Source organism: Dipodomys merriami, unplaced genomic scaffold (genome assembly GCF_024711535.1).
Source record: "Dipodomys merriami isolate MVZ:Mamm:240054 unplaced genomic scaffold, mDipMer1.0.p SCAF_8, whole genome shotgun sequence".
Classification (NCBI taxonomy): Eukaryota; Metazoa; Chordata; class Mammalia; order Rodentia; family Heteromyidae; genus Dipodomys; species Dipodomys merriami.
Window position 1 is genome coordinate 24,530,112 of NW_027206401.1, and position 17,932 is coordinate 24,548,043.

At 39.8% G+C, this 17,932-nt stretch overlaps 1 protein-coding gene across 3 annotated transcripts in view; it reads right to left on the minus strand.

Annotated features, from left to right (window-relative positions):
* Positions 1-16,115, minus strand: part of Akap7 (A-kinase anchoring protein 7) — a 123,377-nt gene extending 107,262 nt beyond the window's left edge. For all 3 annotated transcript variants that reach the window (XR_011369279.1, XM_070010087.1, XM_070010088.1), the window contains exons 1-3: positions 15,895-16,115; positions 10,301-10,432; positions 3,615-3,751 (exon numbers count right to left, since the gene is read on the minus strand). Coding sequence is in view for 2 of the 3 variants with exons in the window: in XM_070010087.1 (XP_069866188.1) it covers positions 3,615-3,751; positions 10,301-10,432; positions 15,895-16,114 (489 nt within the window). In the remaining variant the exon portion in view is untranslated. The remainder of the gene's footprint in view (positions 1-3,614; positions 3,752-10,300; positions 10,433-15,894) is intronic.
* Between the last annotated feature and the right edge of the window lie 1,817 nt (positions 16,116-17,932).

Sequence of the window (17,932 nt, forward strand, 5' to 3'; positions counted from 1 at the left end):
GCTGCTTTGTCTTATATTATTACAAACTATAGTTTGGATCTCGAATGCCCCAAGTCCCATGTGTTAAATGTTTGGGTTCCAGAGTAGTACTGTTGTTGATTACTTGGGAGATAGGGATCAGGAAGATCATGGTTTGAGACAATCCCAGGTAAACAAATAGAGACACCTCTATGATGAGGCTTCAGTAGGACAGTTACAATCCAGGCAGCTCAGACAAAAATGTGAGAGACTATCTCAAAAACTTCTAAAGCACAAAAAAGACTAGGATAGTGCCTCAAGTGGGGAAGCACCTGGCTAGCAAGCGTGAAATTCTGAGTTCAAACCCCAGGAACACCAAAGAAAACAAGAGGTTTTCTTAGTAGGTACCAGTTCTCTACTTGGTAGGTACCAGTTGTAAAGGAGACTCTAGGATCCTGGACCTTTACTTTCTCTTCTTTTGCTTCCAGGACATACAGTGAGCAGTCCTGCTATGCCACATAACTCATAACTCCTAACACATAACTCATCACAAACCCAAAAGTTATGAGGGCCAGTCAAAGGCCTGGAGCCTCCAGATCTGTGAGCCAAAATAAGTTAATTATTCTCAGATATTTTGTTAAGTAACAGAAAGCTGACTAACAAATCACCTCTCATTTTAAAAAGCATATAAAATCACATATGGGTAGCAGCTATAGTCCTGGACATTTTATAACCCTATCAAAATTTTTCTTTTTATTTTTAAACCAATATCTAATTGTAAGTTAATGAAGAAACACATGCTTTCATATACTTTCAACTTGTATATTTTTATGCTGCCATTCTCATTCATTTTCTAGTTCTACTTCTTAAAATATGAAATCAAGATTTTCCACCGATGAGAAAGATTTTTCCATCAATAAAGAATTCAAAATTTAAAGTCTGTTTGACATCAAAGGCCTATGTAATTCTGATTGCCTTTTTTCTTTAAAACTAGATGCCAACAAGAGGCCAAAACTAGAGCAACTCATTGTGAATGTGTGTGCTTTCAAAGGCTTGTTTGCAGCAACTTAATTGGAACTTGGACTATAGTCTTCTATTGAAACAATGTTATAAATGGGATTTCTTTTCTCAGGCTTCCCTACAAAGAATCACAATTAACTTGAAAAGAAATTTAACATTAGGTACTTTAAAATAAACAATTAGAAAATATTCACATGGAAAAAAAACAGAATATAGCCAAATGACAATCTCATTGGATTTTTGTATCTCCTCTCCATATTTGTAAGTAAACTTTCTAAGCTTTCTGTTATATAAAATAGAGTTCTACTGAACTTTTATTTTTAAAGCAGTATTTGTACTATTATTGTATTTATTATTTTTAAGGGTCTTGAGCTATAATGTAGCTCAGTGGTGTAACTCAGTAGCTCAGTGCTTATCTTATATGAGGTCCTGGGTTCAATCCCCAGAACTACAAAAAAAATAGTTCTGGTTATAACTTCATATCCATATCTTCACCCCTGACATGACAGCATTTCACCTGTGTGAGTACACATCTTCTCCAGAACAAGCACTAGTCTAGGAACTAACTAGTGCTGTGAGGAATACAAATGTCAAACCGCAAGGATGACAACTGACAATATGAAAGGCTTTAGCTGGGAGTGAGGTGGGATCAAAGGAATGAGAAAGGGTGGGTGTCCTGGTCAGGGTGGTCCCAGTAGCAAGGTACAAACCAAGATACAGCTAATACAACTAAGACGGCAGGAAACTCTTAGCCAAGGAAAGCCTGAAGCAGAGGGAAACTGGGATGATCAAGGACAGTGCGAGGGGCAGAAGGGGAAAGGGGAAAGTGGAGAAGGCCACTTTGTAGAGCATGGTGGGGCCTTGTCTTTGTCAGTATCAATGGGGAAATCTTAAAGTAAATAAGCAGGTCAGTGGCACGTACCAATTTAGGTTTAGAAAAAAAATCACTTGAAGGGACTAGCAAAGGAGAGGCCTTGAATTCAACCCACAATACAACACAAAGGATGGAGGGAAGAGGAGAGAGAAGGGGAAAAGGGGAGGGGAAGGGAATCTTAGAGATGTGCCAGTTAAATTTTAAAAAACAACCTGAAAATGTACCTGGTCAAAGGAATCAGAATTCACAATGAATGAATTCAGATTTATCCTGGGATTCTGGGGTATTCTTCCTAGCCACTTTCATTCCTGCCCTACTGCTTAAGGAGTTTCAGATAAGTAAGTCTCTCTTAGAAGCTTCTCAGTACGTGCTAATTTTCTATTATTCACATAACATTAATTTTTCCAATTTTAATAGATTCCTACTAAGATTGTGATTCATTAGATTGGCTGAATATCCCCAATCCAAAATTCTGAAATCCAAAATGCTCCAAAATATGAAACTTTTTGAGCACCAACACAATTTAGAAGTGGAAAATTCTGCACTTGACCTCATGTAATAGTTGCAACCAACACACAGGCGCAGTGAAACACTAGATGAGGTACACATATAAGGTATATATAAAATATTAGTGGATTTCATGTGTAGTCCTGGGTCTAATACCCAGGTTATCTCATTACATATGCATAAATATTCCTAAGCCCAAAACATCCAAAGTGTGTCTCACTTTTGGTTCCATGCATTCTCATGGAATTCATATTCAAATTCTCACTCATATAACTTGAATATCCTATATAATGATGAGGAAACTTTAGAGAAAATACATAAACATAAGCAAGAAAATCTAATTCATTCTTCCCCTGAGCGATTTTGGAAACCTCTGTTCCCCTCACTGTCCTCTGAAGGTTTCTCCAGGTTCATGAACAAACCTTTGCCAAGGACTGTGCCAGGTAACCATTTCTGAGGGACTTTTATAAAATTATTATTATTTAAGTATGATTAAGATTGGTGGATTGGTAGTGTGCCCATCTAGCAAGTACATATGTCCTAATACTGTGAAATAAACTTTTGGAAGTAGAGGCACAGCTCAGGTAGGAAAGCACCAGTCATATTTTTTTAATTAAGATTTTTCAGTTATTATTTAAATATATTTCTATTATTTGACTAAGACTTTTCTCTTCATGATCCTACCAAAATGCCACCACAGACTATTAGAAACTAAGAGTAAGTGGGCTGATAGGAATTTATTAGACTCTGTTTTTTTATTAGCTTAAGTTAGTGATTCAGGGGATAGGTGATTTCATTGTTATATCTCCACACATTTACAACATATTTCAACCCATCTCACTCTTTCCTGTCACTCTCTCTTCCCTCCCTTCCCCCTTTCCAAAACAATTCCTGAAGGTTTCTTTGTTCTATTTTGTAGCTTCAATCTATTTCTACTGTATTCATCCTCTTTCCTCCTCCTGTTTAGCCCAATCTCCTCCTGCTAGGACCCAGTCCTCAAATGAACCTATGTCTGTTTCTGAGAACCTCCCTCATTTTCTACTGATCAACTAGCTTTCACTAGGGTTCTTTAGGCTGCTTTCATATGTGTTTGCAATGTACTTCAAAATTACTCAATCTGTATATTTCTTTTTCCCTTTCCCCTTCTTCTTTTCCTCCTAAACAGTCCCTTAGATTCATGCACTATAATTAAGAATAAAATATAGAGTAAAATATCATAGTAAAAAGTTCTGTAGGTTTTGTTCTTCTAAAATACCTCTTTGCTGGTGATTGGGATGGACAGGAAATAGTTGGGTTGATAATCTTTTAGCTTTCTTTTCCTCTTCTTTTCTTGCTCACTCTTGATCTGTTCATTTTCTTTACTCTTTGAGTTTATTGGAGATGCATCAGTGACTACAGGAGAAAAGTCAAAGAACACTATATTGAATATACTTAATTAAAGATAACATAGAAAAAGAAGGAAACAAGAGAAGAACAAGTAGCAATTGTTTACAACTGTCATTTTCAAAGCAGGCAGGAGTTGGCATACACATTATAGAAAGGATCTAACAGCAAATATTTTAGGCTTTGCAGATAATATAGTCTTCATTACAACTACTTAACTGTAACAAAACATAAGTGAAGTGCTCTCTCTGGCTGTGTTCTAATAAATTTATTTGCAAAACTTATTTGTGGTAGGCCAGACTTGGTCCATGTGCTATACTGTGTTTAGCTCTGCACCTTAGGGTACAGCTAACAACCAATCTTTCCCATAAGCCAAAGTTCCAACACTGGCAAACATTTTCTGATCTACTCCAATGAACTAATCTCCTTTTACTAGACTCTACCTTTCAAAGGTTCCACCACGTCCTGCTAGCACCAGGAACCAAGGGCCAAGATGTTCATGCCTTTGGGAGACACTCAAACTATTGCACATAAGATATGTTAGTTCATTGATCGCTGTAAGATAAATATTGCTTACTGACATTTTTGGGAGGGTTTTTTGATACACATGTATGTACTGGATGATACTATAATATTTATTCCTTACTGAAAATGTAAGAAACATAAATCATTTTGTTGGTTTAATTCATATTCTGATACTAACTGGAGAGATTTAATTTTTCCTTTTTCTTTTAATTTTTCCTTTTTCTTTTTTTCTTTTTTCTTCCCCCTCACCCCCAAGTCAGTTACAGGGCTTGAACTCAGGGCTTGGGCACTGTCCCTGAGCTTTTGGGTTTAAGGCTAGTACTTTACCACTTTCAACCACAATGCTACTTGCAGTTTTTGGGTGGAGATGAACTTTCCTTCCCAGGGTAGCTTTAAACCACAATCCTCAGATCTCAGACTCCTGAGTAACTAGGATTACAGGTATGAATCACCAGTACCTAGCAAGACAACTAATACTTTTAACATTTTCAATTGTCTTATATCTTATCTCTTTTATACTACAGTGTATGTATGTGTATGTTTTGTACATATCCAAAGAGAGAAAATGATATTGTATTCTCTCAAAGTAATACCTATAATGTATCACAGCTCTTAACAACTCTAATATCCTGAGAATTACACAGTGTAAAACCCTAACTCAAAATATATATTCTTGGTAAAAATAATGTAGTATAGACTTTGTCTAAATTTCTATTTTTATGGTATCAAGGTTTGAATTCAGGCATTCTCATTGGGCTTTTTCTGCTTATGGCTGGTGTTCTACCACTTGAACCACACCTCTAGTCTATCATTTTATGGAAATTGGAACTGGATATTCACTGACTATTTTGTTTGGTCTGGCTTCAAATCTCTACCTGTAAACCTAGTTTTCCATAATCTTATTTACGGCTATTCAGCTTTCCTTTGAGTTCGGGATCCAGTTGGATGAGGTAAAATTTTCTTTTGTTAGACACTAAAGACAGCACAGAGTTGAAAACTATCTGCTAAGAGCTGAGGAAAAACAGAAGAACTCTAAGAACATGTAGTGCGGTTTTATCCACACTCAGAGCATGCTCTTTTACACACAGTGATTCCTACTCAGTCTGTATACATCAACTCCAAGTTCTTCTCTCTCATTCTCCAAAGTACAATGTCTTTCTTCTTTTGTTTCCTGAAGTTTATTTTATTCCTGTGAACCGTAAACAAAGTTCTAAAAGATGAATTACTTTATTCTTTTTTACTTACTTGCACATGAAATATATTTAAATAAAGAGAAAACTAGTCATAGCTACTGAAAAAATATTAAGATCAGTGACATAGAAACAAAATGTACAAAACTGGCCAGGGACCCTGAGTTTCACACTGGGTTATTACAATAACTATACTGGTTAGCCAAAAATCCATCATTGGAGTACAGTTTATAAACACATAAATGTGATTTACCACATTTATTAATTTTCATAGTGACTTTAAGTCATTTTAATGTGCTCTAATGAATCTGATCTTGTTGTCAAAGCCTGTAACTCTCTGTGCAATTTGTTTTATAACTAAAGCACCACATGTCATTTTATGCAAATTATCTAATTTTTCCTTAAGTTCTATTTATTTTGTGAAAAACTACAAAGGAGTTATAAGCAAAATTAATTTCACTAAAACTTCCATCTGCTATTTTAGTTGACTATTTTCACACTTGTCTTAATTAAAAGGCTGAAAATGAACTAGGCATTTTGATATTTCCTTGCTATTCAGTAAAAATCTTAGAAGTAATCATTTCTAAATCTCCTTAATTATGTGCCTTAGAATATTACCATCTATATTTCATGAAATTATTCTCTTTGTTCTCTGAATAATCTTTGGCAAGGTACTTTTTTAAAATTTTACTTAAAAAATAATTTTATTATCCTTAGTGGATTTCTATGAGGATGAAATAAGGAAATATAGAGCATTGAAAAGATGCTAGAAAGACCTAAAATTATAAAATACCGCCTCTTAGGGTCAAATTTTTATGAATATTTAATTTAGGAAAAAAACAACTCTCAAATAATTTCTCTCAATTCTTGATTTAAATATAACGCAACAGTTAAAGACTGTGACTTTTAACTTTTCAGCGACTAGAGTCAATAAACAAAAGCTCTTTCCAGATTCATACTGTGGGAGGCCAACTAAGCTATTCCTCTGTGCAGGTAATAGACTCCTGTACAGATTTCTTTGTTTGGCTGAGGCTGGGTAACAGTAACCCCAAACATTTCCTACATGGTTTACAGGGTGGTTAACCAAATGAATAACAATGAGCTGGCCTTATAAAAAGACACAGGGCACCAGTGGCTCATGCCTGTAATCCTAGCTACTAAAGAGTCTAAGAATGAGGGTTGTGGTTCTAAATCAGCCCAGGCAGGAAAGTCTGTAACACTCTTGTTTCCAATTAACCACCAGACAACCAGAAGTGATGCTGTGGCTCAAAGCTGTAGAGTACTAGCCTTGAGTGAAAAAGCTCAAGGATAGCGTCAGGCCCTGCATCCGAGCCCTACAACTGATTTAAAATACAAATAATAGTAAAGAGAAGAGACCCACTGTGAATCACTGGTCCACATCAACCCTCACTAAAGTAGACTTACTCTAAAATGTGTCCCCTAATGGAGTAGGTTCTCTTGTCTCTGCCATCTCTCAAAGGTTTTATTTTATTTATTTATTTATTTATATTATTCTGAAATAGTGTACAAAGTGGTTTCAACTCAACAAATCAATACATGGACATTTTGTTTTGTTTTGTTTTTGTGTCAGTCCTGGGGCTTGAAGTCAGGACCTGGGTGTTGTTCCTGAACTTTTGTACTCAAGGCCAGTGCTCTACAACTTGAGTGACAGCTCCACTTCTGGCTCTGGTGTTTAATTGGAAATAAGAGTCTCATGGATTTTCATGCCTAGGCTGGCTTTGAACTACAAGCCTCAGATCTTAGCCCCCTGTGTAACTAGGATTACAGTGTCCAGTAGCAATACATTTTGATAAAAATAGCATACATACACAATGGAGTATCACTCAATCAGAAAAAAGAATGAATTTATACTATTTTCAAGAAAAGTGATAGAACTGGAGATTATCATGTTAAGCAAAATAAATCAGATTCAGAATGACAAATATTGCATACTTTTGCTCATACGTAGTCTAGACTTAATTATAAAATGTATACACATATATGTATATATGTATATTTGTGTGTATACATGCATGGGAATATAATGAAACCCCTTAATACAATTAATATAGTTCCCTTCTTATGTATGTCTATATTCTAACTATAATTCTAATGTACCTTACCTCTAGTTTTTAATTATTCTGTAATATATTTCTGATATACATTTTGTGTCCAAAATTATACAAACTGGAAATCAAAACAGAAAGCATAGATTTTTTTCTATATTTCCCATTACAGCATGCTTCCCACAAGTAACTTGGCACTGAGAATCAGAAACCCATCTTTCACAAAAGAAAAGTTATAAATGGTGTTTCAGGGTCTAAACTAACACATTAAGATGCTTATTCACATGACCTAAACTATTAACAAGTGTCCTAATACTACAGTGAAACTTTAGCTCTAGTGTGCTAGCCTGAGCCCTGTAATACATGCATAGCATCATTTCTTCGGTAAGTACTACCAAATCCTGTACAGGAAGGATCCTGTTTCTATGAAGGACTGTCCTTCCCTACCACTGCGCACACTCAGCAGAAGCAGTAGTTCTTTTTGCAGCAGGAGCAGAATTCAGGCCACAAATACATTCCTTTCTACTCCCCAAGACCACTGAACTACCTTCCAGTAGAGAAATGGACTACAGTGGCTAGGCTGGGCATAGCAATGCATGCCGGGAATTCCAACATGGGAAAAGAAGGCCAGAAGCCAGAGCCAGAATCATGAGACACTATCTAAAACCAAACAAGTAAAAAAGATGGTGGCATGAATTAAGTGGTAGTGTTTGCCCAGTAAGTGTGAGGCCATGAATTCAATCCCTAATGCAAATCCCTCAAAAAAAAAAATACAATGGCTATATAAACTACTGTTTTCTCTAAGGGATTCAGGAAAAGGAGGAGCAGGAAGAGAAGGAGGAAAAGCTAGAAGAAAGAAAAAATGTCAAAAAACATACACACACACACACACACACACACACACACACACACACACACACACACTTTAAATCCCTGCTACTCTTTTTTTTTTTTTTTTTGGTGGTACTAGGATTGGGCAGGCACTAACACTCGAGCTACATATCCTGCCAAAATCCTTGCTATTCTTGCCCCCTTTCTCCCCAACCCAAAGATATCTTTCTTTTTTTTTATTTTTTCTTTTTTTTTCGTGTGTGTGTGTGTGTGTGTGTGTGTGTGTGTGTGTGTGTGTGTGTGTGTGTGTGTGTGTGTGTGTGTGTGTGTGTGTGTGTGTGTGTGTGTGTGTGTGTGTGTGTGTGTGTGTGTGTGTGTGTGTGTGTGTGTGTGTGTGTTGTGAGGCTTGAACTCAGGGCTGAGCTCTACCCCAGGGCTGAGCTTTTTCACTCAAAGCTAGCACTCTACCACTTTAAGCCACAGTGCTACTTCCGAGTTTCTAGTGGCTAAGTAGAGATAAGAGTTTCACAGGCTTTCCTGCCCAGGCTAGCTTTGAACTTCAATTCTCAGATCTCAGCCTCCTAAGTAACTAGGATTACAGGTGTGAGCCACCGGGGTTCAGCTATATTCTTTCTCTTAATGAGCACAGTTCTTCAAATGGAGGTTCACACTTCCTTCATTCCTGGGATAATGGAATGATGAAATGCCAGTCTTCATAAATTGTAAGTATTCCTCTTTCTTTATATCTAACCACAACATAAACCAAGTTCATCTACTCAGAAAACAGCATGTTAGAGCACAGTGTGGTTTCTGAGACTGGCTGAGCATCAAAATCACAATTGTTTAAAAGACAAAACAGGCTGGGAAGGTGGCTCACTGGTAGAGTGCTTGCCTTGCATGCATGAGGCCCTGGATTCCATTCCTCAGCATCACATAAGCAGAAAAATCCAGAAGTGGTGCTGTGGCTCAAGTCAAGTGGTAGAGTGCTAGCCTTGATAAAGAGTGAGGGACAGCACCCAGGCCCAGAGGTCAGGCCCTACTACCAACAAAAAATAAATAAAAATAAAAGACAAAACAAAACAATTCTCTAACTTAGTACAAAGGTGGAAAAGAAGAACCTCTACTTTGATTAGCATCACTCTGCAGAAAATTCAAATGGTACACACCTGTAATCTCAGCACTCAGGAGGCTGAGGGAGGTAGATGGAGGTTCTAGACCAGCAAGGGATACATGGGAGACTGTCTCAAAAAAACTGAAAAAAGGGAGCCAGATGAGTATTGGCTCACATTTGTAATCACAGCTTATTGAGGGCCCTGAGAAGGGGATGATACCTGTCTTTTTCACTGATGAGCCCTCTCAATATGTGCCAAGTATTGAGCAGATACCAAACAGCCAGTGACCAATTACTTAGGAAACAGGTACTGCTAAAATTAGCAATGGCCAGAGGAATTGAAGGAGGTCAGATACTGGAGGCTCATGCCTGTAAGCTGAGCTCTGAGGATCATGGTACAAAGCCAGCCCAGGCAAGAAAGTCTGTGAGACTCTTATCTCCAATTAACCACGAGAAACCCTTAGTAGTTTGTTCTATGGCTCAAAGTGGTAGAGCACTAGCCTGGAGCAAAAAAGCTCAAGGATAGCACCCATGCTCTGAATTCAAGCCTCACAACCAACAAAAAAAAAAATAAAAAAATCATGAAATGATCTTCCCTAGAGACTTATTTTCCAAAATAGCTTCTAAACTGTACAATTATCTTGCCCAAAATTTCATGAGACGTGTGATAGTTCTCACAACACAAACACCAACAGATACAGTTAACTATTAAAACCCCAACTAAAAATAAAAACAGGACAAGGACTTAAAGTACAATGATTTAGTAAGGAAACAATGTACAACTAAATATACCATTCATTGCTTCTGAATGTATGAATATTCATAGAATACTTACTTTCACTATTGTCTCTAATATCTATAGTAGCAAGTGGCATGTTAACCAGAGAATCCACAGAACTGGCTTCAAGTTCCTCTGAGATTTCCTCTTTTCTTGCCACATTTTCACAGTTATTGGAATTTAATCCTCCTTTTAACAAAAAAAAAAACATTATTTAACTTGACATTTTTAAAACTCATATACTAAACAACTAAACCAACTGAATTCAATAAACATCAATATCTTCTGAGATATATTATAAAGACTCAAATATATTATAAAGCTATTTCTATAAACACTCTTCTAATAAGCCCATTGTACGTTAAACAATAAGCATCTAAACCTTTGATCTTTTTTCAAAACAACTCTAGGGTAAATCAAGACAATAATCTTTAATAATCAATATAATCAATATTCCTCATTATTTTTATAACTATGTTTTTTAATTCTAAAACTAAAATTATTTTCACAATAAGGCATAGTCTTTTCATGATTATTTTCGGTAGTATCACTTATGCATTCTTATTTATATAGATAGATTCTTTTCTTTTTTTTTTTTTTGGTCAGTCATGGGGCCTGAACTCTGGGCCTGGGTGCTGTCCCTCAGCTCTCCAGCTCAAGGCTAGCACTCTACCACCTGAGCCACAGCACCACTTCCAGCTTTTGCTGCTTATGTGGTACTGAAGAATCGAACCCAGGGCATGCAAGGCAATCACTCTACCACTGTGTCACCTTCCCAGACACTTATTTAGATTCTGACCTTTTTTTCAATAAAGACTTCTAAATGCTTTCTTTCCAATATTAAACTTAACACTTTAAATTCAGCTAAAACTACATGGATTTAATATGTACTTCTGGAGCTGTATGTATGGCTGATGCCATACAAGCACTGTGTAATCCAAGCACTGTGGAGGCTGAAACAGGAGGATCTTAGGTTCAGGCCAGTCGAGTCTATGTGAAAAGGTGTCTCAACAAAACACAAACACACAAACACACACACACACACACCAAGAAACTCATGCACTTTGTGGGGGGGGGGGAGTGTGTGTGTGTGCGCGCGCGCGCGCTGGTCCTGGTGATTGAATTTAGTACATGGATACTGTCCCTAAGCTTCTTTGTCTCAAGGCTACCACTCTACCACTTGAGCAACAGCTCTTCTTATGGCTGTCTTCTTCTTCTCCTTCTCCTTCTCCTTCTCCTACTCCTTCTCCTTCTCCTTCTCCTCCTCCTCCTCCTCCTCCTCCTCCTCCTCCTCCTCCTCCTCCTCCTCCTCCTCCTCCTCCTCCTCCTCCTTCTTCCTTCTTCTTCTTCTTCTTCTTCTTCTTCTTCTTCTTCTTCTTCTTCTTCTTCTTCTCTTCTTCTTCTTCTTCTTCTTCATTCTTCTTCTTCTTCCTTCTTCTTCTTCTTCTCTTCTTTCTTCTTCTTCTTCTTCTTCTTCTTCTTCTTCTTCTTCTCTCTTCTTCTTCTTCTCTTCTTCTTCTTTCTCTTCTTTCTTCTTCTTCTTCTTCTTCTTCTTCTTCTTCTCTCTTCCTCCTCCTCCTCCCTCCTCCTCCTACCTCCTCCTCCTCCTCCTCCTCCTCCTCCTCCTCCTCCTCCTCCTCCTTCTTCTTCTTCTTCTTCTTCTTCTTCTTCCTCCTCCTCTTCCTCCTCTTCCTCCTCTTCCTCTCCTCCTCCTCCTCCTCCTCCTCCTCCTCCCTCCTCCTTCCTTCTTCCTCCTCCTCCTTCCTCCTCCTCCTCCTCCTCCTTCTCTTCTTCTCCTCCTTCTTCTTCCTCCTCCTCCTCCTCCCTCCTCCTCCTCCTCCTCCTCCTCCTCCTCCTTCTTCTTCCTTCTTCTTCTTCTTCTTCTTCTTCTTCTTTCTTCTTCTTCTTCTTCTTCTTCTTCTTCTTCTTCTTCCTCCTCCTCCTCCTCCTCCTCCTCCTCCTCCTCTTCCTTTCTCCTCCTCCTCTTCCTCCTTCTTCTCCATCTTTTCCCCCTCCTCCTCTTCCTCCTCGTCCTCCTCCTCCTCTTCATCCTTCTTCTTCCTCTTCTTTCTTTTGATAGCTTATTGGAGATAGAATCTTATGGACTTTATTGCCTTGGTCTGCTTCAAACCTCAGCCTCCTGAGTAGCTAGGATTACAGTTGTGAGGCCACCTGGCATCTGGCAAAACCCATGTACTTTTGTTAATTCAATTATAAAAAGCACATGGTCGATCCATTTTCTGCAACAACTATCTCAAGGTCACATAGTGATGTTACAACCATGTTTTATATTTGGTACTTGTTTTTCCATTATGGGTCACATCCATACATAGAAGGAAGATAAGGAAAGAATTTGTCTGTTTAAACTGATAAAGGTAGGACCAGCCATGTACCAGTGACTCATACCTGCAATTCTAGCTACGTAAGATACTGAGATCCTACGATGGTGATTGCAATTCAAAGCTAGCCTGGACAGGAGAATCCCTGAGACTCTTACCTCCACTATCTACCAAAAAGCCAGAAATGGACTGTGCTAAAATGGCAGAATGCTATCCTTGAGCACAAAAGCTCAAGGAGGTGCTCAGGCCCTGAGTTCAAGCCCTAAGACTGGCTGGCACACACTCAGACACACACACACACACACACACATTCACACACACACACACACACAAAAGAAGTTCCAAGTTTAGCAACTGGGAGTTATCCCCACACTCATACAAACACACACACACACACACACACACACACACACACACACACACACACACACACACGAAGTTCCAAGTTTAGCAACTGGGAGTTATCCCCACATTCATACAAACACACACACACACACACACACACACACACACACACACACACACACACACACACACACACACACACAAGAAGTTCCAAGTTTAGCAACTGGGAGTTATCCCCATTACCAGTTCCAATACTCTCCATGTTTTGGAGACAAAAATGTTATTTACACTAAAATTGCACAGAATCCTAGGAGACATAAAATTTTCACTCCATGTATTTACTAAAGATTAATTTACCTATCAAAATATTAACAAAATTATTTCATTTTATAATAACATTCTGTTTTCAAATATAATATGTGCAAAGCACATTCCATAAAGAATATGGCTTATAAGATCATTAACATAACTATCATGACAAATCATATTTAACATGTACATAAAAAATGTAAATTTTTATTGCCATATTTGAATCATTTCAAATATTGTTTACCTACATAAACACAACCCTTTAGTATTGGATTGTAGACACTTTTTTCTGGTGGATTGAGTATTGGACTGTCAGCTATTTGTGCAAAAGTTTAACATATATGTCAAGAAAAAAATGGGAGTTATTTTCCAAGCCTATCATAGAATGCACTGACAATTATTGTAGAACCTGGAAAGTTTTAATGATAAAGATTTTAATTATTAAGCTGGGTTGTGGTGGCTCATGCCTATAATCCTAGCTACTCGGGAGGCTGAGATTTGAGGATTTCGGTTCAAAGCCAGCCTTGGCAGGAAAGTCCCTGAGACTCTTATCTCCAATTAATCACCAGAAAACTGGAAGGGGCTCTGTGGCTCAAGTGGTAGAGCACTAGCCTTGAGCTGAAGAGCTCAGGGACAGCACCCAAGCCCAACAGACAAACAAAAAAAAAAGTGAGTCTGATTATTTTTTTCATGCTGATGAGCAGCAGCAGGCCACAGCTCCCAGTCAACCCACACACAGTGTTGCTAGGCTGCAGTGTTGAGTAGGTTAGATAGATTAAACGCATTTCCCTTAGGATATTTGCCACTTTTATTGGGCTAGAAGCCCTACACAGATTAAACAGCAGATATGTATAGGTTATAGGAACTGACTTCTGGGCTCCAAGAAAATATTTTTTTAGGCAAAAAGATTTAAATAACAGTGTGGCAACAGAAGCCATGAAAATGTTCTGAATGTTTTCTTTCTGGTAGATACCTGGGTATCTACCACATACATTCAAATAGACATATAGCTAAAAGAAAAAGTGGAACAACCTAATAGTTAATAATGGAGAAATGGTTAAACACAGCATATGCACTACAGTGACAATGAAAAACAATGATTACAAAGATTGCAAAAATAGGGAAGAAAAAACACAATAAATACAGACTTTCTTTTTTAAAGGCAGCTATAGGGGATGGGATTATATTTTAGAGGTAGAGAGCTTGCCTAGCATACAAGACCCTGGGATCATCCACACATAGTACCACAAAACAAATAAGCACAAAATAAAATTTAAAAACAGAACTAAAACTGCATATGCAGTTGAGATTTACCATTATGCAGCAAAATGATTAAGGACACAAATTACTTCTCAATGCTGGCCCAGCTAAACTAAATATGCTTCCTACTTCTATTACTCAATGTTTTTAAACTGAAACAATGTTACTTGTATAAGAATAACACAGAAAAACCACAGTTTAAATATATATTAATATTGGAATATAGGTCCACTCAAGAAATGACTCCATCATAGACAAACCAACAGAGAAAAATAGATTTGACAATTTGTCCAGTTGTTGTATCAAATAAGCACCCTATGTAGACAATACCATACAGTTTCATAAAGCAAGACTTCCTTCTAGTCACTTTAGGAGTTAAATACTAGATCTATCCCCCAAGAATAAAGGCCATTCTTCGTCATCCTGCCTTGGCTTCTAAAGCTAGTAGCACCTTAGAACGGGATACATTGAGAGCTAGGTGACAATCAACAAGTCATCTGACCTGCATGCTACCCTTTCCCCATCGTCAAAAGGGGACAAAACTAAGTCAAATGACAGAAAGGGCCAAAATAAGTTAATACTATAGGACAGCGAATGAAAAGCAGTAACCCTCTCCATCCTAAACGTTGCTAGTATGACTAGGGAGGAGGCAGGAGGGTCTGCTAAGAGCCTCCCGAATTGCAAAGCCTCACATTAACAAGGAAGTGAGGAGAGTGCCTTCCCCGGGGTCTCCGGCCCGGTCTCCGGTGCGCACCCCTGCAGCTCAGAACTGTAACTCCCAAAGGCACGTCTGGGCCCAGCACCGGAGGCTGGAAGCACTTCATCCACCTGACAGTTGCGAACGTATTGACATCTATATAACACGTGTCGATGCCCTTGGGCCTCCTCGGTGCTAAACACAGGAATCTTGCAGATCCCCTGATCTTTTCACTGTGTCAGCCCCTAACTCACTCCGCCCACCCAGGTCAACTCTCAGCTCCCTTGGGCGCCAGTGTTAAAGCGGGTCATTCCCAAGCCCAGTCCAACAGGAGGGTGTGCTGGTGCTTCCCGCGCTTTCTCGGGGTGTCGAGTACCACATCCTCGCGGGGTGTGTGGGACAGGGTGTGTCGGCCCAACTTTGAGCCCAGGGTCACAAGATCGGGAAGAGAGAAACAGAAGTGGAGGTCGGCTCTGGGCGCACGGCCCCCGCCTCGCGCGGGACCCGCCAGGGCGCCTAGGACGCCCGGCTACCAGCAACCCGGGGCGCCCGGAGCACGGGCGGGAGGGAGGGAGGCGGGCGGCCCGCGCTCTCCCCGAGGCCGGCCTCCCCGAGGCGGAGCGCACAGCCGGTCCCCGCCCTCGCCGCGGCTCCCGCCGCCCCGCTCCTCCCCCCGGTCCCGCTCCGAGGCGCGCTCTCACCCGCTTCGGGGCGCTCCATGGTCACGGCGCCGGTGGGCAACACGCCTGGGCCAGCGACCGCGGCCTGGCTCAGCGGGCCGGGCCAGGGAGCCAGGAGGAGGCGGAGTCCTGGTCGGGGGCGGGTCTGGGGGCGGAGCCAAGCGGCGATCGGGCCTGGGGAGGCCCGGGGCCCTGGGAACCGCAGCCCCCCAAGCCGCAGCAGCGCCTCGAAGCGCGACATTCCCAGGCTGGCGCCGGAAAGGGCCGGAAGGGGCCGAGCCCTCTCGCGGCCGGTACCCGGATTGGGGCTCCTCTAGGCCCCGGCCGGCCCGTCCTACCCTCTTCCCCCCTCCCCTTCTGAGCCCCGCGGTCGCCAGCGACCTCTGGCCGCCCTCAGTTATTTCCTGTGGTGTGGCCTTTCCAGTCCCACGCCTCGAGGGGCGAGGTGGGGACGGGCTGAAAGCATTCTTTGGCCCGCTGTCTCCTGAGAGCCCGTGTGTTTAGTTTTTGCAGAGAGCTTTGAAAACAGTTCCGATTACAACACATTTGGGAAGAGCAAAATGTGCAAGAACCAGATCCTGTCCATCTGCATAATGAGATGTTGTATTTACTAGGCTTTATCAGCAGCATTTTAAAAGCCAAGCTTGATGTGGGGGTCGTGGCTCCCTATCTAGAAGTGAAATGGAAAGGCTGCTGATTGCTTCAGAGTGAAGCACTGATGTGAGTAGATCTATAGAACAGACCATGTCCTTAATTAATAATATAATAAAGCCTTTTTGTTTCTGCATTTGTTATTTTTGTTTCTAGTGCAAAGAAGTCAGAGAAAAAGACAAACAGTTGTGTCGTCAACAAGTTAATCTAGCCCCTCCACACACACTTTATCTTGAGACTCCTAGAATTAGGATGGAAACAAAGACTCCTGCGCAGCTATAACAACGGACATAAAGACTACACACCAGAAGTGAATGAGCTAGTTGCTTTTTCAGTGTCTGTTTTCCCTACCACCTGTAACATTTTTAGCTGATACAGTTACAAAGGACTCCCCTACCTAATTTTTTTAACACCTGCATCTGCTGTTACGGTTTTTAGGGTAAAAGATAGTGGTTTGGTTTTGTTGTTTGTTTGTTTGTTTCAGAAATAGATCATCCAATAGCAAAGAGGAAAGATAAATAACTAAAGTAAGAAATACATGCCACAAGGAGATATTCCACAATATATGGAAAACAATATACACACCATCATACCATACTTTATCACTGTTAAAGTGGTAGATAAGCCTCAGGGTTTTTTGTTGTTGTTGTTTGGGGGGTTTTTTTGTTGTTGTTGTTTTATTTTTTTATTATGAAAATACCATAAAGAGGGGTTACAATTACATGGGCAAGGTAATGAGTACATTTCTTATCAAGCATTGTTGCCTCCTCCCATGTTTCCCCTTCCCATCGCCTCCCATCTCCCCCCTTTTCTCCTTTCCCCCTTCCCCATCTTGTATATCTCATTGTTGCAATGGGTTCACCTGTATCCTTATTAAAACAATTTGTTTTTTCCCTTCTCCTCCACAAATTATACCAACATCAAATACAGTGAAAGCAGGGGTTATACCATGGGGGAGGGACATACAAAGCAACAAAGGAATCATCTTATAAATATGTTAGAAACAATCACAAGAAAGAAAAAAATATTTGAATCCTTATCTTGGGGTTCATTTCGCCTAACATCAACTTATCTGACCTTTTCTGCTTGTCTCAGACATATACTAGTTATTGCGAATAAGGGAAACCCTGGGACCTATGTTTCTTTGGGCCTGGCTTACTTTCTATATTTTTAAAAAATTTTTTAAATATAATTTTTTCCAAGCCTTTCCATTTCCTAACAAATGGGGCGATGTCATTCTTTCTGATGGAGGCATAGAATTCCATTGTGTATATATACCACATTTTCTTGACCCATTCATCTACTAAGGAAGCCTCAGGTTTTCACCCCTGATTTCGGTGAGTTTTCTATTACATTCCTAATAAACATTTTCTCCTATTACTAAATAAACATTTTCTCCAGGTACTAA